We start from the raw sequence: 26,128 nt of genomic DNA on the forward strand, positions 1-26,128 counted from the left end.
AATTCATCATCATCATAAAAATTGCCTGGGGGCTCCCATGCCAGCTGTAGGAACTGCAATTATTAGGTGTAGACCAGGGGGACACACCTGGAATCTGTTGGCCAATCTCATCCCCTGGTCTCTTGGTTACTAGCTGGCTGGAACTTCCAAGGAGACTCTACCATAACTCCAGCCAATTGGGCCAGGACACAGAGCAGGGAGGGAGATGGGTCATGTCTAAGTACAATGATGGTGGCCGGTTGGGTTGTACCACTTGAAAGGCCTCCTTCTGGTCTCCGGTAAGCACAAGAGGGCCAGCTCAGCGTGGTGCTGAGTTCTGAGTATCTTTGCTCTATTGGCCTCACCCACCTGGGCTTTCCTACTTCCCATTCTGTTTTGACTTATTTCTGCTCCTTCTGACCTGTCTGACCACACAGTTCAGTGTCTCTAACTAGAAGCCATGCTTCCTGTTTTGTCTGCTGATGTCTTTTCACATCTTCCATCAAAAGAGCACTTAGACTTGTGATCTCGCTCATCTCTGAAAACACCTCCCAGCCAGGGCCTGATCCACATGCGTCCTTTGCACATCCCACTCTTGGCAGGAGGTCTCCTTCAGCTTTGCAGTGAGACTCCCATGTGGGATGTTCCTGATCATGGCAGACAAGCCTGGGTCAGGCAGCCAGCCACCTCCTGTCTGTTTGGAGTGGGGAAAGTTCTCCCCAACTTGTAGCGCTAGTGGATTGCATTTCCCCCTGATTTTTGTGCAGTTGTTAAAAAGACTACCTTAAAAAAAAAAAAAAACTAGTCACTAGTGACGGCAACAAGAAATGCCACCCTAACTGTAGCCTGCCTGTGCTCCCTTCCTTCGGAGACACATTCCCAAACCGGCTGATAATTTGGTGCCAAACAGTTATACTTGGCACTGAGATGCCCTGAAAATGCTCCCTAGACCCAGGGGAGACTAAGGAAAGAGGGGGTGAGCTCATTCAGCCCCTTACTCCACTGTTTCTCCCCCTCCCTAATGCCAATGTCGCCGTGGGAATGTGAACAACGTTTCAGGACTGACATCAGCTCTTGCAGGGTTCCAGCGAGCTCCCCATCCCCCCTCCGATAACTTGAGGAGATACTTCTCTTTCCCCTTTGGCCAGAAATAAATATTTATCTCAAGAGAAGATTGCCAAGGCTTGGAAAGTATTTGAGTTATTTAATCAGCCTTATAAAAAGATTCTCTCTGTTGGAGTTTGAATGGGTTATTGAATTTTAATCTTGGTTTTACCCCACATCCATTAGAGAGTGACCAAGGGCAGGAAAGAATTCTGGGAACCTCCTTCATCGTTTCTGAAAGGAGTTACATCGACTTACTGTTGATACCCAGAAAGGCCCACATTCAGATGTGTGGTTCTGGAAACGTGAACTCACAGAGAGCCCGGGGTTCCCCAGAAGAATCTTTAGCTTAATCCTTAAAGTACCGTATATACTCGAGTATAAGCCAACCCGAATATCTGGTGAGGCACCTAATTTAACACAAAACTGTATTAAAAAATGTGCTGAAAAACCCAGCGTATACTTGAGTAGATACGGTAGCTGTTGCCAACTCAAGTTGGGCCCAGAGACACCCTCCCTCTGTGTGACAACACAGAACTGCTTTGCAGAAAGCCATTTTCTTCCACAGCATCCCTAGGTGGGCTCAGACTGCCAGCCTTTCCGTTAATAAAACAAACCCCAAACCTGTTGCCATTGAGTGGATTTCCACTCCCAGTGAGACTGCGTGGTGCTTGGCTTTGTAATTCTTGACAGGAGCTGACAACCTCGGCTTTCTCCAGCAGAGTGACCCCGTGGGTGGGAACCACCTGCTTTGCTTACCTGACAGCACCCCCAGGGCTCCTTGGCCATTCTGTTAGCAGCTGAGAACCCAACCGTGTATGCCGTCCATGGACTTGGAATGTTACCAGAAGGTCCTTCGGCCCCAGTCCCTTGTCCCCAAAGTCGTGCCTCTCCTCCCTCCTGGAAGGTCCTGGCTATTGGCTCCCATTCGCTAAAACTTTCCAGTTCACTGGGAAATCCTAAAGCCCCGGAAGCTGGCTGTGGGGTAGAGCAGTGTAATTAAATAATTAGACCTTTTCAACGTTTTTTCTCTATCTCTTCTAAGTGTAAGCCTCCCATGACCTATTTTCAAGCCCTTGTCTGATATGTAGCAACTTGTACTGAGACCTTATGAGGAGTCAGCTAGGGTGGCTTGTATTTTAATTCGCTCCTATTCCATCCTCACCACTATCCAGTGATAGCGTCGTCATGACCACTGACGAATGAAAAGCGGGTGCCCGTTCCCACATCAGTCAGAGGAAGCCCTGAGATTCGAATCCGGGTCTGGTTGACTCTGAAGTCTACACTGGCCCGCCTGTAGTCTCTGGACCCATATCTCAATTCTGGGAGGCTGGGCCATGTTGTGTGAATGCTATTCATGGACACACACACCCCACCCCCTGATTTAAAGGAAGCTGCTTGCCAGACCCCTGTGGACCAGTGCTTCAGGTTAGCTCTGTCTGCGGCTTCCCCGTCCATCTCTCAGTGCGTCCATCATGTTCTAGTGCGGTGACTTGCGCATGGATACGATGCTGGGAGCTATGTTGCAGGTGTGTCCAGTACCAGCAGGGTCACCCAGGGTGGACGAGACTCCCTGGAGCCCCGGATTAGGAGGAAAGGCCGGGTGGTCTACTGCCAAAGTCAGCCACTGAAAACCCAGTGAATCCCAACAGGACATTGTGCAATAGAGCACTGCAGGATGGGTCCCCTCTCTGGGACAGCGACAGTGGGCTGCAGCACGTCGGCCACCAGGGGGATGGTGCGAGACCGGGCAGCCCTATTGGTCAGTTAGTTCTCCATGGGGGTTTCCGTTCATCAGCGCCAACTCAAGCCCGCGCCATACCCGTCGTGTGGGTATGCGCTGAAGCTTCAAATCTCGCTGGCTACAGGCCAGGGTTTTCAGATGTATGGCTCATCTAAAAACGCCCTTTCGCTTCTGGTTTCCAACTCCTGTTCCTCCCTACTTTTTCCCCCCTGACTTCTAAACAAAAGCCAAGTGACAAGTCTGAGCTCCTGGTCTCCAGTTCCACTGCCCGCTCGCTCGTGCTAAGGAGCAGTGAAGTGGCCCCCCAGTGGGCAGAGGAGTGGGGGGGGGGCTCCATTGTCCTGGGAGCAGTTTATAGCCCCGTCATTGTCACGACACACTAGCTCTGGCAGAGGCTCCAGAGTGGCTGGCACGGCCTCCATGCCAAACGCAGCCCCGCCAAGGAGCAGATGAGGAGGACTTTGTACCCTGCGTCCCAAGTGGCCGTTCCAGGAAAGAGTCAGATGAACCGAGTTATGGAAACCAAATAACCCTCCTTTGTTTGGAGAGGGGGAGCGGGGAGTCACTCATTTTTGTGGTAACGGGAAAACAGGCTCCAAACCAAACAATCCCTCTCCGAGCAGAAAATGCCAGCTCTGCCCAGCAGGGCCCACAGGCCTTGCAGACTGATGGCCACCCTGTGACCAGGGGATGATGGGGCTGCCCTCCCGCTTCGGCTCGGTCTCCCTGCCCAGCCTTCCAGGGAGCGCTTGCCCAGCTCGGCTCCAGAAATCTTTTATTTCACCAGCAGGCAAGGAAACTGGAAGGGGGTGGGGGGCAGGGTGAGGGGCAGCAGGGAAAAAGCATCTACTTGGCCTAGGTCCATCCAGCCCTCTAGGTTTTAAGAGAGTGCCGGATGTCACCATGGTGTCACGCGGGAACGTGGGACCACCAGCCGCTCCTGCAGGGCCAGTGGCAGCATGCTAGTGTGGTCAGCCTTCTCGGCCTGACCCTGCTTTTCCCACACAATGCAGCCAGAGGTCACGAGGCTGTCTGCAGCTGGCCTCTGGCTGGCCTGTGGCTCTATGGGCCGGCTCTCTGGGCCGAGGTCTGTCCTCCAGGTTATTACTAGGCATGAGCTATAGGATACGTCAGGGTAAGAGAAAATAAAAAGGTTCTGGTAGCCACACCCATCCCTACCCGTCTAACATAAGCACTTACAGGAAGAGAGAGTCTCTGGGTGAGGGAAAAACCCCAAAGAAATCATTTCGAGTCCTGGCTTGGCCCCTGACTTGCTGGGAAACCAAGGGCCACTTTTGCCTCTCTGAGCCTCCGTATCCACCAGCCTCACGACTCCTGCCCTGCCTTTGCTCACAGGGTGACTGTGAGAGGGACTCAGAGCAGGGTGGCAGTACCGCAGTCCGCAGCCTGGGTGTGGACCTCCTGTGGATGACTGGACAGGGCACTCGACTCTCTGACTACCCCTCACCCTTGAAATGAAAGCAACAATCCAACCCACACCACTTCTCCAAGAACTCCAAACTCTCAGCATCGAGTCGATGCCAACTCATAGCGACCCTCTCGGACAGGGTAGAACTGTCCCTGTGAGATTCTGAGACTGTAGCCCTCTATGGGAGTAGAAAGGTCCATCTTTCTCCTGAAGAGCTGCTGGAGGATTTGAACTGCTGACCTTGAGGCTCACAGCCCAACTCGTGACCACTATGCTGCCAGGGCTCCACACCAGTGCTAGAAGGTTAAAGAGTGTGATCTGATGCGTGTGACATGCTTAGCGGCTCTCATTAATCTCAACATGGTGGTCCCTTCATTACTGTTAGCTGCCATCATGGATAGATACCTTGTTATAACTATTATTATTATTAATTATTATTATTGGTCCTGCCCTATCTTGGGGATCATCGGTATGTTTGAAACCATTGTCTTAGCTAATCATGTCATTGTGGACCCCCTTCCCCAGTTGCTATGGAGTTGACTCCAGGCATAGCGGCCCCATAGAGCAGAGTAGAACTGCCCATTGGGGTTTCCAAGGCCAACATCTTTACAGAGGCAGACTGTCTATCTTTGACCCAACAAGAGACTGAGGAAGTCAAATGACTGACCTTTCTTTCGGGCGACAGTTGGAACCCGCTGCCCCAGGAGGGTGCCTACAGTGTAATCGTATGCATCATAATTGAATTCCATGCACCCTCACCCTTCCTGCAATAATCCATGATCCACTTATTCCTTTTAGGGAAAAAAAATACCCTCAAAAGTCCCCCTACGTAGACTCGGAGTCTATGACTGACACAGGCTCGATCTTCTGACCCTATTGCCTTGGCTAGCCTCAGTGTGAGTGCTTTTCTGCTTCCACCAAGTCAACAGCTGAGACAGTGAAGCCCCGTGCGCTGCGCTGCCGGTGGGTCTGTAAGATGGTGCAAGCCCTGTGGGAAAGCTGCCTGTCCCGCCTCCAATCAATTCTGACTCACAGCGACCCTCTAGGATAGAATCTGTTTGGGTTTCTAAGATGTTAAATCTTTGTAGGAGCAAACAGTCTCATCTTGCTTCTATGGAGCAGCTGGTGGGTTTGAACCACTGACCTTGTGGTCGGCAGCCCCATGTGTAACCCGCTACGCCACCAGAGCTCCTTTGTGTAGAGCCGGTGCCCGTTAACTGCTGCATCTTGGCGAAATGGCTGTTGCCTGTTGAAGATAGTCCTTTTCAGCCCTGTCCCTGGACTTGGTGAAGCACCTAGCGAGCCTGTCAGTAAAGCAGCTTTGGGCTTTCCCATCATTCATTTCTGTACCAGAGTCCCTGCTCTCTCGCTAATCCATCTCTTACAGCAACATCTGTTAACACTTCCAAAGGTATCATTTCAGTTTTTCTTCAAACACTACCCAAGTCCCCCCGACACACACCTTATAGAACTATCTCCACATCCTTCCATCCAACAAAAAGAACTCAATCCAACTTCTTCCTATACTGATCTTCCCAAATCCTACTTACAGCCTACCCTACACCATTGTTGTTGTTTTTTTTTCTTCTCTGGACTCCCTGTCTTTGCTTATGTCTCTCCTTCCAGCAGGAACACCTCTTCCCGGAACCCCTGTCAAAGAAGCCCTCCAGTTGTGGATTCCCCATGACTTGACCACAGCACACACCTAAGGGAACTGACTCCCTGCTTGCTGTCAACACTTTAAATGATATTGTGGCTTAGCCACCTCCTACATTTACCAACAAACTTTTTACATGGATGTGGCTTCTGGGCTTAGACAAGAAACTCTCTGAGGACCCATCTCCTTTGTTTGCTTTTCCCTCGTGATTCCTGGTCTGTTGCCTTGAAGAGTTTGACACCTGTTTGCACGGCGAGTCACTCCACTGGGCTTCCGTGATCTGGGGGCTGCTATTGAGACAGGAGACCTAAAGGTCAACACCAATGGACCTTAGAGTCTCAGGAGAGTTGGGTTGGTTTGTGTGTTGTTTTAATGACAAGAAGTTCTTTGCTGGGACTCGGTCTGGAAAGAAAGCCTGGTACCTGTCACAACGTGGCTGAGCGTTGAAAGCATGACACCGAATGGAACGCGTTCATCACAAAAGGACAGATATTGTATGATCCCACTTGGCTGAAGTCTCAGGGTTGGGCAGATGTTTGGAGACCAAACTGTGTGGGTGGCTGACAAGAGCAGGCAGGAGAGCGCCCAAGCCACGATGCTGAGGGCCCCTGAGCGTCCGTTCAGCGTGAGAGAAAGCCGGGGTCATGATGACCATGTCCAGCGTTACTGAATTGGCTGGTGGAGGCTGTTTAATTGGCACCCATACTGTTACCTATTTATTTTGCTCGCTTGGTTTTTAATGGCTTCATTGGCACTTCATCTGCCTATCAAACAATTCAATGGTTCTATCAGTTATCAAAAAAAACAACCTGTATATGACAAAAGTCATTTGCTTTGCTGGTGTCTCTTTGGACTTGGGGCCTCTAGGGCTCGCTGAACATGACACTGTAAAGTGGCCTCGCTCCTTTTAACCTAATGAATCCCTTTTCACAGATGAGAAGCCTTTCACGGTGGAAAACACTTACTTGCTGTGTCCGGCACCTGTCTTAAAAGAAGTTGGCATGTAAGTTCTCCCCCAAACACTGAACCTTGAACCTCACAGCCAGGGCAAAAAGAAGAGGTAGACAAGACCAAGGGAAAAGAAAACGTGATCATGGTATTTGGAGTTCACCACCTTAGCAAGCTTTTCTCCAGAGCCCTCTGGGTAATGAGAGTCCCCGGGAGTCCAGCACGAGGATACGTGTTTCACAGAGAGGGTCGCACGTCCTGCCCCCAACTTCCCAAGGGCCCAGGTACTCAGGTTATCCTAGTTTTAGAGATGGGGCCCTGTGGTCAGGATGCTGCACTCCTAGGTGTTTCCAGTGTAGGTACACCAGGAGAAGACATGCCTGAGACCCTTTCAGTAGCTCACCCGAAGCCACACAGCGGTAAGCGGCAGAGTCTGGGCTCAAACCACGGTCTGCCTGGCTCGATCACTCCTGCAGGTGCAGAAAGCTCTCAGACTTCCCTAGACACTCTCAACACCTCACCTCACCTCACCTGGTCACCCTAGTAAAGGAGCCCGAGTAGCATCGTGGGTTAGGTGCTGGGCTGGCAACAGTAAATCCAGCAGTTCAAATCCACCATTTGCTCCACGGAAGGAAGACCAAGCTCTGGTAAAGAATGATGGTCTCTATGCCACAGAATTGACTCGATGGCAGTGGGTGGGTGGGTTGGTTATCATGCTGGTAGCACAACAGTTAGGCACTTGGCTGCCAAGCAAAAGGTTAGTGGTTTTGAACCTAACTCAGCAGCTTCACAGGAGAAAGCTTGGCGACCTGCTAGAAGGATTGTAGCCAGGAAATCCCTAGAGGCCAGTTCTCCTCTTTCTCGTGGGGCTGCCATAGATTGGAGTCAACTCACTGCAACTCGCATCGTAATGACCCCGAAAGGACACCATGAGCCCCTCTTAGAGATGAGAAAGCTGGAGCCCAGAAAGACTAAGTGGGTCCGTGGCAACCCAAGAGCCAGACTATGTGATGCCCAGTTTAGGGTCTTTCCCCTGTGGCTGCAAAGACCGTTGGCTATTCACCCCTTCAAGCCAGGTCTTCCTCAACAAATGTATCGGGGAAACTCTGAGGATGGTGCAAGCCCCAAAACTCAATAGAAGGAAGAGGATTGGCCCCCAGAGACAACTGAGGAAAAGCAGAAAGGCAACATTGGTGTTGAAAACAAAAGCCAGCCCTTCTGTAAACATGTCTACCACAGGCTGAATGGCTGCCTGAAAGAAGAGACTTTTGTAGATCATTGTGATCAGTGCCTCCTTTCTCCCCCCACCTTCCCCTTACCCTCCTGGTATAGCTACTTTCAGTATTGGTCCTGAGGGGTTTATCTGTCCTGGATTCTGTGTTTTCAACTCTTATCTGTACCCATATACATGCTCTGGTCTAGCCAGATCTGTAAGGTAGAATTGGGGTCGTGATAGTGGTGGTGGTGGGGGGGGAGCATTAAAGAACTAGAGGAAAGTTGTATGTTTTGTCAGTGCTATACTGCACCCTGAGTGGCTGGTCACCTCCCCACGATCCTAATTAGCAAAGGTTCATGAGGGAGGGAAGGTGAGGGCCAGAGGTGAAAAATGAGGTGCTGATACCAAAGGCTCAAGTAGAAAGCAACTGTTTTGAGAATGATCATGGCAACAAATATACAAATGTGCTTGACACAATAGATGGATGGATGGATGGATGGATGGATTGATGGATGGATGGATGGATTGATGGTGATAAGAGTTGTATGAGCCCCCAATAAAATGATTTAATAAATTCAAAAGGGAAGAGACATTTCTTCATCCAAATTCTGCTTTCTATCACTTATTGAAATTGCCAAGCCCTGCCAGCCTAACATCAGCCTGTGATAGAACAACAGCTCCCCAAAGACACAGCGTCCATGCTGTAAAACACAAAGTGCAAGCTCATGGTGCAGTGGGTCTCCCAGAGAGAGTGAGCAGTAGAGGACAAACAAGCTCCTCTGTGCATTTGCTGGGTGAGACCCAAGCCGCTCCCATCAGACCGCTGAGAGGCCAGAGAATTCCAGCAGAACAACCAGCCAATGGCTTAACCCGTTGATCCCCACTGAACTGAATTGGGTTTTGCTTGCATTTTTTAACAGTTTTGTTGACATCTAATTTGGGTTGTTTTTAAGAATAGCCTCTCCTAGTATTGTATGTTCCCACTTACATGAAATCTCTAGAACAGGCACATATAAGGAGATCAACATCTATTGGTGGCTACCAGGGTGGCTGGGAGGAGGGGGGAAGAAAGCCAGCCCTTCCATATGCAGAACCCCTGGGCTCCTGTCGAAGGTGATGGCAAATGTGGGGAATGGTTCACGGTAATGGTTCAACAGCACGATGGCCAGCATGAATGTCACTGAATGGTACTTGTAAAATACCACTTCCACAAAAGATTGTAGAAGTAGAAAATGTGTTAAAACCTGTATATTGGCTACAGTAAGAAAAGTAAATACGTTATTAAATTTAAAATGACGTTGTCCTACTATCGGGGCTCTGCTGGTAAAGTGGGCTTCATGTTGAGCTGCTGACTGCAAAGTCAGTGGTTCAAACCCACCAGCTGCTCTGAGGGAGAAAGATGAAGCTGTCTCAGTCTAAGAAACCCAAAGAGGCAGCCCGACTCTGTCCAGCAGGGGTGCTAGGAGTCAGAAAGTTTGGAGTTTGGTTTTGGTCTTACGACCAGTGAGTTCAACGGAGCAGATTGCGCCCATCCAGGGAGATTTGCTGCTGTGTAGCCTTCCTTTGACACAACTGCTTGGGGCATCCTGAGATCTCCAGAATGTTGGAGGTGGATGGCCATCAGGACTGCCTCTCCACACAGTTTACAAATGGGAGAACAGGCCCCAAGGGAGAGGCGCTAGTAGTTGGGAGCAGTGCCCAAAGGGGCCTGTCTATCTGCTCACTTCTCATTGCCCACTCTGCTCATATCTCTGATCCCCTGGCTGTCGTTGCAGGAAAGCCGCACTCCAGGTCAGCATGAACGATGGCCTCTCTTTCATCTCCAGCTCGGTCATCATCACCACCACACACTGTGTAAGTCATAACCTTTCCCTCAACCCCTTACCTCGTCACCATCACCGTCGTCATCGTTGTCAACTTTCCTTACACACCCGTCTGCTCCAGAGTTGTGGTCAGGTGCCATCGAGTCAGTTCTGATTCGCAGCCACCCAGTGCACGACCAACTGAAGCACTGCCTGGTCCCACATCATCCTCACGAGTGGCCTTTCTACTGTACACTGGAGACCGGGCTTCCTCGGACGTTCCCCACCTTGACGTTCTGTCCATGAAGCTTTACTCCTGGTTCTGCTTGGCCAGTGAAGGGCTAGCTCCAGGGATATTGTTTCCCTGGAATATGTGATCAGTGCCTGGACTGGGCATCTCCTGCCTCGCCACTTGGGTGATGGAGGAGAGACCTGGTGCACTGGCTTGCCTCGATGTCAGGCCAGAGCCAGTGTCTGTGTGGTGTATGGAGGGCATGTGTCGGGTTGGAGTGGGTGGAGGAAAGACTAGGCTGAAGCACTTCTCTAAAGTACCTCTTCAGGAAGTTGTTCTATATGGACAAACAGGAAAGAAAGGTGAGCAGTCCCTGGAACAACAAGGGGTAGGTCTACAGAGGATTTTTAAAATCTAAGATGAGAGATTTATCTGTCAGCTTTTCATACTGTGGTGGCTTGTGGTGCTGTGATGATGAAAGCTATGTCCCTGGTATTTCAAATACCAGCAGGGTCACCCAAGTGAGGACAAGCTACCTTCTCAAACTAGAGTCAACCATAAAGTCATGGATGGAGTACAGCCTCTAGGAACAAAACCTGGGGACCTTCATTTGCTGATGGGACGCAACTCAAAATCATCAATTAATAGTTAGAATGTGGAATGTGCAAAGTATAAATCTAGGAAAATTGGAAGTCATGAAAAGTTAAATAAATGCATAAAGATTGCTCTTTTAGGCGTTAGTGAACTGACATGGACTGGTCTAAGTCATTTGAGTCAGAAAACCATGATTTCCTATGCTGGGAATGACTCAATCAAGAGGAACGACATTGCATTCATAGTCAAAAAAGACATGTCCAGATCAATCCTGAAGTACAGTGTTGTCTTTGATAGAATAATGTCTAACACTATACAAGGATATCCAGTCAATGTAGCCATTATTCAAATTTATGCACCAACCACTAAAGCTAGTGATGAAGAAATTGTAGAATCCTTCCAATGTCTCCAGTTGGAAATCAATCAAATGTACGATCAAGATGCAGTGAAAAAAGAATGTACGGATGTGCTTTGTACAATTGATGTATGTATATGTATGGATTGTGATAAGAGTTGTATGAGCCCCTAATAAAATGTAAAAAAAAGAAAAAAGATGCAGTGAAAATTATTGGCAATTAGAATGCAAAATTTGGAAAGAGGAAAGAACAGTAGTTAAGAAATATGGTTGTGATGAAAGAAATAAAGCTGGAGATCACATGATAGAATTTTGCAAGACCAATGTCTTGGTTCTTAGCAAATACCCTTTTTCAACAACACAAAAAGCAAGTACGCACATGGACTTCTCCAGATGGAATTCAAAGAAACCAAATTGACCACATCTGTGGAAAGAGATGATGGAGATGATGGATATCAGCAGCTAAAACCAGGCCAGTGTTGATTGTAGGACAGACCATAAGTTACTCATGTGTGAGACTGAAGTTGAAGAAAATGTAATCAAGTCCATGACAGCCAAAATACAACCTTGAGCCAAAATCCAACCTCAAGTGTATATCCCACCCGAATTTCAAGAATAGATGCATTAAACACTACTGCCATGAGCCAACAGGAAGAATATCATACATGAAAAAAAAAAAAGGTTAATGACAAGAAAGAAAGAAAAGACAAAAGTGGATGTCAGAAGAGGCTCTGAGGCCCAGTCTTCCTAGTAGAGTAGCTAAGAGTAGCTAAGGCAATGGAAGAAAGGATGAAGTCAAAGAGCTGAACAGAACATTTCCAAGGGCAGCTGGAGAGATACAGTAAAGTGTTACAATGAAACGCGCAAAGACCTAGAATTAGAAACACCAACCAGGATGAAAGCAGCATATCTGCAACTGAAAGAGGGAAAGAAAGCATTCAAGCCTCAAGCTGGGAGACTGAAAGAGTCTATGGGCAAACTAGAATGATGCATCACAAGGAGATGGAAAGAATACACGGAGTCACTGAACCAAAAAGAACCAGTCTGCATTCTCAGTGATTTCAAGAGGTGGCCTCTGGGCACGGACCGATGGTCCTGAAGGAGGAAGTTCAAGCTTCGCTGGAAGCAGTAGTCAAAAGCAAGGCTACAGAAAGTAATGGAATGCCCACTGAAGGGTTGGTTACAACAGACGCACTGGAAGCAGTCGCTCGCGTGTGCCAGGAAATGTGGGAGACAGCTACGTGGCCAGCTGACTGGAAGAGATCCGTATTTGGACCCATTCCAAAGAAAGGTGACCCAACAGAATTCTCAAATTATAAAACAGTATCATTGATATCGCATGCAAGTAAAATTTTGCTGAGGATCCTCCAACAACGATTCCAGCAGCGCATGGACAGGGAGCTGTCAGCGCTTCCGGCTGGATTCAGAAGAGGCTATGGGACAAGGGATAGCATTACTGATGTCATATCAATCCTGGCTGACAGCAGAGAGCACCAGAAAGGTGTTTACTTGCATTTTATTGACTATGAAAAGGCATTCATTTATTAGATCATAACACTGTAGTTAGCCGTCAGAAGAATGGGAATTCCGGAATGCTTCCTTGTGCTCACTAGGAACTGGTACGTGGATCAAGAGGTAGTTGTGTGGCCAGAACAAGGCAGCACTGCCAGGTTTAAAACCAAGATAGGTGTGCATCAGGGTTGTATCCCCTCACCACACCTATTCAAGCTGTACGCCGAGCAACTCATCAGGCAAACGACCACATGAAGAATGTTGTACCGGGACTGGAAGACGGCTTATGAACAACCGGAGATATGCAGATGACACAGCCTTGCTTGCTGAAACGAAGAACTTAAAGCACCCGATGATGAAGATTGAGGATTGCAGCCTTGGATGCGGATTACAAGTCAATGTAAAGAAACCCAAAATTCTCACAACTGGACCAATAGGCACATCGTGCTAAATGGAGACAAGGTTGACGCTGTCAAGGATTTCATCTTGCAAGGATCCACAATCAATGTCCATGGAAGGAGCAGTCAAGACATTAAAAGGTGTGTTGCATTCGGTAAATCTGCTGCCCAAGACCTCTTTAAAATGAACAGAGATTGCTTTGAGGACTGAGGTGTGCTTGACTCAAGCCATGATATTCTCAATTGCATCGTTTGCATGTGGAAGTCGGGCTTTGAATAAGAAAGACAGAAGAAACACTCTATGCCCTTGAACTATGGAATTGAAGAATGCTGGAAGTTTCGTGGACTGCCGGAAGAATTGCTCCGCCTTGGAAGAAGTACAGCCAGAGTGCTCCTTAGAGCCAAGGACGACGAGACTGTGTCTCACATACTTTGGACATGTTCCCAGGAGAGACCAGTCCCTGAAAAAGGACATCATGCTTGGGAACGCAAAGCAGAAGTAAGGCCCTCAAAATGGATTGGCAGAGTGCCTGCAACAATGGTCAAACCTAAGAACAATGGTGAGGCCAGTACAGGACTGAGGTGTTTCCTGTATTGTTGTGTGTTGTCAGTATGCTGTGGCTGTGAGTCAGAAGTGACTCGAGGCCACCTAGCAACAAGTTGAGAGGGCTTGCAGCTTATTTACCTGGCTGTGGAGATCATCCAATAAAGAAAGGAAAGTTGAGGAAGCCAGGGAGGGGAGAGGGGCCCTCTAAGAGAGACTGTGAGGCAGGCGTGAAAGCTGCCTTCTCTCAAATTCTTGGATGTCCCTGCCCCGCATCTTTCACATCAGGTGAAAGATCCCGTTTCTATTTCTCTAAACACATCAAGTTACTTGCAGAGCTTTTAAAACACATTGATGCCCTGGTTTGAGGCCAGACCGATGGAACCAAGATCACCTGAGTCGTTTCCTAGGTTTGTTGCTGAGAACCACCTAGGCCAGAGTCATGTGCTGCTAGTCTCTCCAAGTCCAACCAGTTCCAGAGCAATCAGGGCTTAGTTAGGTGGTGTACAGGTACAGACCACAGGCCCGAACATGAGTATTTCCAAAGCAATCTTTGTCTGAATATTCGACTTCTGTATGCTATTGCATCTCTAGATCAATCCAGAGACTTCATCTGTGTGCTCTCGGCATCAGCTTAGTTAGACAGGCACAATGGCCATTTCTGACTGACCTTGGGAAGTGGTGTTTGTGGAACTTCCTCGGTTGTTCCGGCTGTGTTCTTAGCAATTTGGGTGGACAAGAGGTCATAGGCATGCACAGGAGCCAGACAACATAAAAATGAATCATCTCCTAAGACCTGGCCAGGTGTAGGCAACAATCAGTCTCCCTTCACCCCATTTTTCATGCTCAATTGGGAGCAAACCAGTTGTTGTGATAAAGCAGGCCAAGCCAGCCCCAGTGGGCTCAGGAAAATCTTACTGAACCAAAGAAGCAGATTAGAGTTGTCCCAGAAAGAGCCCTCCCCTGGAGACCATGCAACTCTGAGACATCCGGTTGACCCTCACCTCTGAAAGCCTTGTAGGACACCACCAAGTTTAACGGCGACATTTGTCCGGCATTCCCTGCCTGACTCTTTTGCGTAATTATAACTGTGTTGGCTCTTTTGGAGCCTGCCAAGCTGCAGGAGGTGATTAAAATACGCCAAATCGAATACCTCCATTCCAGGTCCCTCCCACCTTTTGAGTGATCCAACAGTTTTTGACCTGCCGTTCTCGTTATGTCTGATGTACCACGGAGATTCAGACACGGTCCTTGGGGCTGGAAGGGCAGGCAAGGTGGGAAGGGCAAACATGTGAGGACTGTGATGGGGCAGCTACAGGGCTACACATGTAAACCCTGGCCTCTAAGCAAGAAGAAAGGGTGTCCTTACCAATACTCTGCAAAATTAAAAGAAATTCCATTACCTCTTCCTGATTAATGTCAGGTTGCCTCTGTCTTGTCAGCGCCTGTCACCAAGTTTCCTGTTTAGCTGACCCTCGATCGATCCCATCTCATAGCATCTGTATTTATCTTTACACTTGAAAATGTTGTATATCAACCACAACCCTGTAATTTCGGACCCAGGCCCATTTGTTCATTGAGTCCACAAATATTCATTGATTAGGCAGAATGCACCAAAGACTCCTAGGTTCTTGGGTTATGACACAGAACACCACATGCCTATTACAGGGGCTAGAGGGAGATGCAAATTATAAACAATAAACTTAATAAATAGATTACACACTAGGTTAAAGAAAACACTATAGGATAAAACAGAGCCGGATTAGAGGATCTGGGACTGCCTGAGTGAGTAGCTTCCAGTTTTAAGTAGAGTAATATACATGGACAAGGTGGTATTTGAATAGTAATGAAGTTAACTATCAGACTGCCAGAGGAAGAACACTTGAAGCAGAGGGCCTTAATACTAAGACCTTAGACCTAGTGTATTCAAGGAAAATCTAGGCAGCAGTAGGTGAGCAGTAGGTGGTGAGGTATGAAGGCTGGAGGGTGTTAGATTCTTATAAAGGACTTGATTTCTGAGCAGAACAGTGAGGTGAGCTAGCTTATGTTTGAATCATTCCGACTGGTGGGATAACCCATGCAGAGACAAGTCTGGGAATAGCAAGACCAGTTAGGAGACTTATGGCAAAAGGTGATGGGAACTTGAACCCAGATGGAGTGATGGAGGTGGAGTAGAGTGACCAGAGTTGGATAAATGTGTAAGCTAGAGATCACCATACCAGATTTCCAGAAGCACTGCGTGTGGGCTTGAGAGGAGAGGAATCGGGGTGGCCCCGTGAGACTTGAACTAAGTAACTGAGAGGATGGAGTCGCTATCAGCTGACAGGAGGAAGGCTGCACGTAGGAAAATGGAGGGGAGGATGACGGAGATCAAGAGATTGGCTTTGCTGTTTACTCCTTCGATGCCCTTGACCAACATAGCTCCCCCCTTTGTGCCTCTGTTTCCTAATCTGTAAAATTAGAAGAATGAGTGTATCTCTTTTCAGTACTGTGAACACACACACACATATATATTTACACACACTATTCTTAGATGTCCTGGCAGGTAGTAAGCATGTAATAAACGTGTATGGTTAGTACAGTGTAAGCTTCATCAAAACGATTGAACACAGTAGAAACCTCCCCCAGTATGGACTCCTCCTTCGGTACTGTCTTTACCACAAAGATGGTCTTCTAAGACGAGACGTGTCCCCAGAGATGCAGGTGTCGTCATTCCGTCAAGCCCAAGGGGCTGAAAGGGACAGCCGAGATGGCCAGAGTCACCCAGGGAAATGGACCTGTCTTGAAACATAAAATCCCAGTCCCCAACCAGGATTAATGCAGACTCTCAAATTAAAGACCAAAACCATCTATGGGCACAAAAAAAAAAAAGAGATGCAGGTGGAATGTGTCGCCATCCAGAATATGAAGGAAGGTCTTAGATTTGAGTTTGTTTCTGGGGCAGCTGGTTTGGAAGACATGGTTTTTAGATTTTAAAATAATGATCCCCTGAGTCTGACTAAAGGGTTATTCTAGTCAGTGCCAGTTGAAGTGTGCCCAGTTTTTCACCTGGCACCAAATATAATTTTAAAATATGTAGCGGAGACATTTCTTTTCTCCCTTTATTTGGTGCCTATTTGGACAACTGTGTCACAGATTTTCAAGATCCATAGCAAATAATGGTTGCAGCTGCCAGAAGCAGAAATTCCATGAAGTTTTACGGAAACCCAAGTTTTCCCATCCAAGAGCTACAAGATTCTTATGCAAATGTAAACGTTGTTGCGTTCCATAACTATAAATCCAAAGCCCAAATTTATGGCCACCAAATCAATTCCAACTGCAGGATGCAGTAGACCTGTCCATGTGGGTTTCTAAGCCTAACTCTTTACGAGAGGAGAAAGGCACATCTTTTGCCCATGGAGTGACTGGTGGTTTTGAACTACTAAGCTTGTGGATAGCAGCCAACTCCTAACCCGCTACTCCATCAGACTCCTAGAGAATTCTCAAACATCCAAATCCTCTCTCACAAGCATGTGTGAACATCTCCCAGAGTTTAAGTTTTCACTGTCTTCCTTTGCTTCCCCGTCGCCTAGCAATAGATTGAAGAAAAATGTCTTTTAGAGAACAAAGTAGGCATATTCAAACCCCTTGCAGAACTTTGTGTGGAAGTGCCCTCTTATAGCTAGATATGTTAAAATTCCATGATTCTCCACCCAAAGCATGCAGATAGCAAGAATGATTCAACAGAGATTTATTGGCTGGTGTCTCCCAGGCTCCATTTTCATCTCACAAATTCATCATCCTTCAAGTGATTATAATCTGGTTGGGAAAATGAGTACCAAACAAATATCTCAGGGTCGACGATTACCAGATGATTGTGTGGCTCAGAATAAATGTGACAAGACTCCAGAGAGGACAAAGAGAAGTGAAGCCATGATGGTGCATGATGGCTTCATGGAGGAGATGCAGCAGGATCAATGATTTGGAAAATGTTCGTGATCTGAACAGGTGAAGAAGCAGGAGGAAACCATGCACCAAAGAGACACCAACCTGAGCAAGAGTTAAGTATGTCTAATGTTTGCATGTAGGTCGTTACAGTTCCTCCCAAACTGTGACTTGAAGCTCCGGCCCGTAATCATGAGGTTGTGAAAATTCTGAAGACATTTCAATGCATTTGTGTTTGCTCTGCTGTGCATCTCCTAGAGTTACTTATCAAAGCCACTTGCTTCTCACTTCAAGTTCATTATGTTCTGCTGCCAACTTAATTCTTTCTGTGATTTTACTGAACAAGGTCATTTTAGTATTCCTTTTTTCTTTTCTAACCTTCCTTGAGCTGGAAGTTTATATCATTTCTTGGGAACCACTGCAGGCTTTGAATTTTCCTAGGCGTGCATCTTTGGCTGCATTAAATAATATGTTAGTATACCCCGACACCTTATTTACTGACTGTGTCACTCTCTGATAGTGCACATGCACCGCCATAGTGAGAAACCTACCTGCCTGATGTTCCATGCATCAACAACATGCATTTGGCAATCGGGAATGCCCAGGTGTGAGACAAGGGTGACAATGCTGGCTCTAAGAATTAGGATTATGTGTCACCTAGGCTGGGCCATGAAGCTCAGTGGTTTGGCAGCGAGGTCATGATGTGATCTGACGGCAATGTTGTCATCCTTTATTTTGTGGTCTCCTCGCTGCAGCCACTCCATTCTCCGTCCACAGGCTCCAGAGCCCCCTTTTGAGCCGACCCTTGACCAGAGTAGTCCTTGTGCCCTCACGCTCAACTAGTGGTGTCCAGATGAGTTGAAGCACCTCTATTTTCACATAGTGACTTGGAATTTGGACCCTAACTCTATTGATCAATGAGAAATACCCAACCTAAAACCACACTCATTGCTATGGAATCAATTCTGACTCATAGTGGCCTATAAGACGCAGTAGAATTACCAAGGTCGTAAGTTTGTATGGAAGCAGAGAGCCTCATCTTGCTTTCAAAGAGCAGCTTGTGGGTTCAAACTGCTGACCTTGTGGTTGGTTAATAGCCCAAGGCTATTAACCACTACACCACCAGGCTCCTTTTAAAGTGAGGAATAGGTGTATTTTATATACTGAGATATCACTAATTTCTAAATATTCTATAATATCTATAGATATTTTCATTTTCAATTTTGACTACTTCTTTTATACTATGAATTCTTTATTCTTAACATTTGGTAAAAGTTTATCTTCAAGCACTGATCCAAAAGAATACATGAGTGGATTCTTTTCGGAGCCCCTACAAATTCATAAGTGTCTTTCTGACTCCTCTGCCCCTCCACGAAGCCTACACAGCTCCTCTAGGCTTGGGGGTAAGTTTTCCCTTCTCTGAAAGTTCTTCTGCTACAAAATGGTATCACATTGCTTAGCCTCTTCTAGCATTTATTGACCCAGCAGTAAAGTTATAGAGTTGACTGATTTGTAAGGAAACCTTCTTGGAAAGCCAGAAAATGCACCGAATATTTCTTCAGCATAATGGTTCAAATCTTTTTCCAGAATGTCTAAGGGTCCGTCTATTTTTATGAAATATTTTGGGCACATGGCAAGCCCTTCCCTCTGAATGCACACGTTCTTTTTCCACTCAAGAAAGTGCTGCCTGTTACGTCTTTGGTCGTTTGTGATCTTTTTTAGCTTCTCCTTCAGAAAAAATAAATTATCCATCTATTTATTTTGCATGATGTGCCATCCATATTCTCTCCTCTCTCTCTTTGTTTAAATTTATTTTCTCTTCATCCGTGAAGCAGCCTAGGGCAGGAACTAACAACTCAGACTTGAGGGTTAGACCCCCTTCAGTTCAGACGTGGATCCTTTAACAAGTCAAGTCTCCAGTACTGCTCATTTGTGCCTTTCCTTGCATTTTGTATCGATTTGTGGTCCATTCTGAGGTGTGGTCATTTCTAGAGTTGACAACTACTCTCCTAGGATTTATACTCTGTGCTCCCCCATATTAACTATGGTCGGGATTTAATTTGTATTGATGGCCAGCTTGGAGAATCACAATCTTTGGAGAAAAAGGAAGGAGACTTGAAAATCATACATGGGGTTGTGTGCCGAAAGTCAGTTCTGAGCCATGGTGACGCCAGGTGTGCAGCGTAAACTACTCCAGTGCGTTTCCACGGCTGTGACCTTTCGGAATCTGATCATCAGGCCTCGGTTCCAAAGCACCTGTGGGTGGATTCAAACTGCCAACTTTTGGATTAGTTATCAAGCACTTAACCATCTGTGCCACAGAGACTCTGGCAAACGCGTAGAAACTGATACAATTGGAGGTTACTGTCGGAGGCTCTGACTCAGCAAGCCATGGCCTGCGCCCACCTGAGATACCAGAAATTTAGGGAATAGCCTTTCAACTTGGGATATAGCCTTACGACCCATCTGGACCCTGCCAGCCGAGGCTGAGGGTGCATGGACTACCCTGCTCAGAGCAGGCTCAGAAGGGTGTGTTGGTGCCCGAGGGCGAAGGCTGCAGCTAAGAAACACTGTGGGCGGAGGCCTCTTCCCAATAGCATCTATACAGTTAAGCCCTAGCAGCCTCCTTGCTCTGGAACTTGGTTCAATTCTGTTACTAATTGGTTCAATTTAGGATAGCACACATCCAGCAGGCCTTGGAAAATGTGGCTCTCGTAAGTACTAAGCAGACAGCTGGCATCGCTATCAAAGGCAATGTGCCTTGAACTTCACCAGTCTGGTAGGGAGCAAGTCCAGTAACCTGTGCTGAGAGGCCACCTTGCTTCCAACATCATGAAAAATTATGGTGTGCTCTTCAGAAAAAGCAGAAATCAAAGAACGCTGCCTTTAGTCCTTTGCCAAGGAGAGAAAAGCAGACCATCCGTCAAAATAGGTAACTGCCTTCAGAAGAGATCTATCATAGCTGGGGCCATAGGGACATAGGCTTCCTCACTGGGGAAAGAGGTGAAGGGAAGGTTGGTGGTAGTGAAGGGAGCCAAAGAGAGCAGTCAGGACCAGCTTGCATTCAGTCGGTACAGTGAACAGTATCAGTCCTTGACCTCCAGAAGCCTTGAACACAGTTGCCAAGACAGGAGAGCCACGCCAAGATGGAAATCTTACACATTTGAGGATGCAAATGGCATTTATAGCCCATTCTGACTCCTAGCAGTTGACCCATAGGGTTCCCAAGATTGTACATCAATACGTGGGCCCATAACCTAGCCTTTCTCCCAGGGAGCAGCTGGTGGGTTTGAACTGCCAACTTCTGGTTAGCAGTCCGACGCTTACCTGACGGCACCACCAGGGCTCCTTAAATAGCACATGAACACCCAGAAACTCTCCAGCTGCTCCAAAAGTCACAGTCTTTAGATGAGTTAATGGACACAAGTTACTGTCCAGCATGAGGCATGTCCACTTAATGGGATAGGTAGGTGACTTCCCACTTACTCCCCCTAAAGGCTTTCACCACTGCCCAAAAAGGGCAGCTGAAAGACCATTCTAGAAATTCAGGGACCATCACTGTGCTCCGTCCTGAAATCTCTAATTATGAGTGTCTTTTATTCTCTTCAAATTGTTTCTCGGCCCTGTGAAATGGCAGATGTTTTGGGCTGCCCTCCTTCTGGAAAGGAGACATGGCGGCACTGTGGGGTAGGTGTTAGGCTAGTACCATCAGGTGGCCCAGCTCCTCCACTGGTGAATACCGATCGGCTATCGGCTCTCCTGAAGATTGACGCCTTCAGAAACCCTGTAGAGAGTCGTGTTGTGTTAGAATTGACTTGCTAGCAATGGGTTTGGTTTTTTTGGTCTGGGACTCTTTGTGGCGGTAGATCACCAGACCTTTCTTCCAGGGCACTGCTGGGTGGGCTTACACTTCCAGCCTTTCCATTAGTAGCTAAGTGCAAACTTTTGTGTCACCAGAGACCTTGATGAAAAGACGTTTCTCTGAAACCACTAGTTGAGGAGGGTAGTAACAGAGAATATTGTTCCCATATAGATTTCTCCACTCCAACAACATTATTCCACTTCCTGTTTCACTCTCCCACTCCACTTACACCTTTCCCTCTTCTTACTCATTTGGCTCCAGTTGCTTCCCAGAAACTGGAAGAGTAAGTAAAGGCTATATTGGAGGGGAGATAGGAATCTTACTGTCCGCAGGGTGTGAATTGCAGAATATGGAGTTCCGGCGGAGGGAAACCACTCGAAGAAATGCAATGTGATGTTTTAGGAAGATCAACTCAGTTTTGGGGTGTTCCAAGTACATAAGCTTAAAAACAGAATTAGGTTAGATACTGTTGATTTGATCATTTGGACAAATGATCATTTGGACAAATATTCAGCTCTAACTTAAAGTCCCATGCTTTGGAGTAAAGGAGCCTTGTACCATGAGTGGCCAGCACAATTTGGAGCTGACACTTACTCATAGCCCTAACCTAAGAACAATGTATGCTTCTGGCATGACCCCACTCAATACTTGCCCTCATGAGAGGAGATCACTGAAGGTGTGGGTGTTACAGCAACATGTGGTGAAGAAACTAGATGGTGCCCAGCTGTCAGAAAGAATAGCATCTGGGGCCTTAAGACAAATAGCCACTCAGTGAGGCATCAACTAAATCCACATGAATCCAAGATTTGTAAATAATAAAATCCAAATCCAGAGGAGGGAAAGGTATCAGAGCTCAAATTCTGAGCCCCTGGTTTTCAGAAGGCTCTAGATGACAGCGGCAGCCCAACATCTATGTGTGGGGTTCCTACATGGATTTAAGCCACCAGTGAATTTCCTCTGACCATAGTATCCGGAGATGTGAATAGCCGGGCTATCAGTCAGAGAACATTGCGAAGTTGATTGGGGCAGATAGGGTTAGGTCAAAATGTTATCATTTGATCTCCTTTTTGACTTTAAGTTTTTTCAGTTTTTAATAATTTCTGCTTTCTTTTCCATCGAGGTTTTCCTGCTTTGTCTTGGCATTGTGTTTTGTTTCGTATGTGTTTCTGTACATGAAAATCAGGAAAGGTAGATCTACAGAGACCGTCACTGGTTTAATAATTATGTGGGGGGCTAAAAGAGGAGTTGGGGGGAAATGGGAAGCTAACGACAATGGGGACAAGAAAGAAGAGAACATTCTGGAAGTGATTGTGGTGATGCTCGCACAACTCTTCTTAATATGACTGAACTATAATATTGTGTGAAAAATAATAATAAAGATCGGCCAGTCCACAGTACTGGGGGACTCCAAGCGAATCATCACAGTGTCACACACACACACACACACACACACATTCTTGAAAAAGAAGGGCCACTTGTATGTTATTATTGCCGTAATTAAAAGTGGCATGTTCCTCGAAAAAGGTAGCTTAGTAAAACACTAGGGTAGGGGCCTTAAGTGGGGAGGTAATGTAGAAATAAATATAGGCCTTAGAATGAGATTAATCTGGCAAAAATCTTGTTGGGTGTGTGGCTTTAGTCAGATAATGTACTTAGGATCGCTGGCATGGGGCTTGGTACACAGTAGGTATTAATATTTGTCTCCTGGCCCTGATGCTGAATTGACATAGAGATGGGTTTTCCCAAAAGACTCAACTTCTGAACCACCAGAGGCAAGTATCTCAGCCGAAGAAGTGGCATGAGTGAGCGCTCACCTTGATGAGGGTAAATAACACAGCAAGTATGCTGTGTTCAAGGGTCCTTCAAGGGAGAGCCCAGAGAACCCGATTTGTTGAGAGATCGTATCAAAGGTGGCATATAACTTAGACTAATCTGTGAAAGCAAAGCGAGTGTGTGAAAAGGAGGCACCTCGGTGGCACAATTGTTAAAGCGCTCTGCTGCCAACCACGGGGTCAGCAGTTCCAGGTCAAGCGCAGCCCTGCGGGAGAAAGATGAGGCTCCACTTCCACAGAACATATCCGTCTTGGAAAGCCTGTGGAGCAGTTCGATTCTGCCCCACTGAGTCCCTCCAGCCTGGAATCAAACCCATGGCAGTGGATTTGGGATGTGGAGAGCCCTCATAGCCATTTCCAATGTTGTAAGAGCTGCCCAAGGAGCCCTGCGTATGCAGTGATTACGTCCTGGGCTTCTAACGGCAAGGTCAGCTGTTCAAAACCATCAGCTGTGCTTCGGTAAGAAGACGAAGCTTTTTCGTCCCACAAAGAGTGATGGTCTCAGCCACCCACGAGGGCAGGGCTGCCCTGTCCTATAGGGTCTCTAGGCGTCCTAATCAGCCTGATGGCAGCGAGGGGCCGCCCTGAGACAGGTGTGTCTGTTTTGTTCTAGATGGATTCAAGAGGCTAAAATAGGCTGTGTGTTTGCAAAGGTCTGTCTGATGAGGAATGAGCCGTTTGCGATGGTTACATTGGAGTACGGGCAGGCGTGACCACTGGCGGAATGATGTCAAAGTCACGGGCGGGGCGGAGAGGCAAGGGAACGAGGAAAGCCTTCCTATTCCTTCCAACAGCGAGTTTGGAGTTGACACATCAAGGGCCGTCCGTGAAGGAATCAGGCAAACATTATCTGGTGTATCGTATGACAGATGTCACGCTATGCATTTTTACAGTGTAAAAACACACACGAATGGCTTTTCTTGGTGAGACTGGAGACAGCTTCCCTGTGATTCAGACTGGACACCTTCCACCGACTATAAACCAAGCCCACTGCCTCATTGCCCTGAGTCAATTCCCGCTCAGAGTCACCCTCCCTAGGATTTCTTTAAAGATGAGCAGACAGCCTCCTCTTTCTCCCTCAGCACAGCTGGTGCGCTTGAACCAGCAACCTTGCAATTATCGGTCCGGTGCTTTCCTGACATCATATAAGTAAAATTATATTTCAGACGGGGAGAGTGTTTAAAACTCCTCCTGAGGGAAATTGGCTTTCAAAGGAAGTGGGAGCATCCCTTTTATTTACAAACGGTATCTTAGTTATAGATTGTTCACCTCCATCTCCTACCCACTCTCCATAGACTCATACAGAATTCTAGGCATTTTCCGCAACGTCTTAGTGGTTTATTTTTGCTTTAGGAAGATGGAGCGTGGTTTCGCTGCACTGGGATTAACAGCGTAAACAAAACCCTTGCTGTGGGGTGGATTCCGACTCATAGCGACCTTAGAAAAAGGGCAAAAGACCACAGGCATATCGGAATGCAGACCTCAGGTCTCAAATGTTGTTTGCGAAGTGACAGGAAAGCAGTTCGCCAGCATCTCTATTTGGATAACCCTCGAATGTGTAAAAGTATCTTTCCAAATATGTTGTGCGGGATTCATGCTGCTTTGTTTTTCTTGGATATTTTAGCAATTGACTTTCAATATTTTTTATCTCTGAGCATTTTCAAGAATGTTTGCCCTGAGTTTGAAATGGCATTGTTTTGAGACTAAATAAGAAAAAAAAGGGGAGGGGGGAGAAGACTTTCAAAAATTATGAGGGAAGCAGATAGTGAGAAGACTGAAATCAAACTGAAATAAATAAAACTGAAGTCTAAACAATCCATAACCAAAATAAATACCGTGGCCCAAACTCAGCAGTTAAAACGCTGGGCTCGATAGATTTTTATTTTTACATATCCAGCTCTTTTCTAGTTACTATAAGACATACATGAAATAGAACATAAGAAGCCAGAAAAGTTGGAGATAAAATGTGGGAAATTTTATATCAGGCAAATAGAAATGGCCTAAATCAAAAACCCACAGTCAGTGAGTCAATTCCGACTCATCGGGACCCTTGATAGGGTTTCTGAGGCTGTACATTGTTAGGGGACCAGGTAGAGCCATCTTTCTCCCGAGAGTGACTGGTAGATTTGAACTGCTGACCTTGTGATCCAGCACTTACCCAAAAGCGCCATGAAGGCTCCTTGAATATAAATTAGCTCTATTAATGTTAGATAAGATAAGCCCTCTCACAAAAAGTCATTAGGGATGTAAACAAGACCATTAAATCATAAAAGAAATAGGTGACCCACAAAATAGATATGACAACTCTAATCTGCACTTCATGACATAGCCTCAGCAGATGCAATTCACAAAAATTGCAAGGTGGAATTAATAAATCCACCATGAAGATGAAGTGTAAAGTGCAACTCTCTCATGAATTAATACATGAAACAGCCTAATAAATTATGAATTATTTGCATAATAGAATGAAATATGATGTCGTGTTGGTGATATAATGGGTTACACCTTGGACTGCTAACTGCAAGGTCAGGAGTTTGAAACCACCAGTCACCCCATGGGAGAAAGATGAGGCTTTCTACTCCTGTAAAGAATTACAGCCTTAGCAATCCAAGGGGTGATTCTACTCTGGCTTCTTGTAGGGTCACTGTGAGTTGGAATCACTTGATGACAGTGGGGTTTTTCATGGAGATGCAAAAAAAAGACTCCTATAATCATCTACAGGAGTTAAATAATTGTGTTTGCATGAAACGTGATGTTGTGTGAAAAAAATACTGTACGCCATTGATTCTGAGACTTACTTTTTCACCTTTTTATAGCTCTGAAATTGATATATTCCAGACAACTGATGTATTCTGATGTAATTGACAGCATTTTCCCTAATGGCTCTTAAAACAATGAGCATCTTAGAGCAGATGCATCTTATACTCAGTGAAGTCTACATGATCTACACTGATGCCAGTCTACGCGATGCCAAAAACGGATCATGAAAACCTGCT

At 46.6% G+C, this 26,128-nt stretch overlaps 1 protein-coding gene across 3 annotated transcripts in view; it reads left to right on the forward strand.

The window, feature by feature from the left end:
- ANTXR1 (ANTXR cell adhesion molecule 1) overlaps nucleotides 1-26,128 on the forward strand; it is a 258,758-nt gene that overhangs the window by 109,168 nt on the left and 123,462 nt on the right. Inside the window, exons 11-13 of one of the 3 annotated variants that reach the window (XM_075535946.1) lie at nucleotides 6,847-6,916; nucleotides 9,853-9,931; nucleotides 25,949-25,969. In XM_075535946.1, coding sequence (XP_075392061.1) covers nucleotides 6,847-6,916; nucleotides 9,853-9,931; nucleotides 25,949-25,954 — 155 coding nt within the window. In that variant the 3' untranslated portion in view covers nucleotides 25,955-25,969. Of the gene's footprint in view, nucleotides 1-6,846; nucleotides 6,917-9,852; nucleotides 9,932-10,021; nucleotides 11,218-25,948; nucleotides 25,970-26,128 lie in introns of those variants that run through there. The other 2 variants (XM_075535945.1, XM_075535944.1) reach the window with 2 other exon arrangements.

This window comes from Tenrec ecaudatus, chromosome 17, assembly GCF_050624435.1.
Source record: "Tenrec ecaudatus isolate mTenEca1 chromosome 17, mTenEca1.hap1, whole genome shotgun sequence".
Classification (NCBI taxonomy): domain Eukaryota; kingdom Metazoa; phylum Chordata; class Mammalia; order Afrosoricida; family Tenrecidae; genus Tenrec; species Tenrec ecaudatus.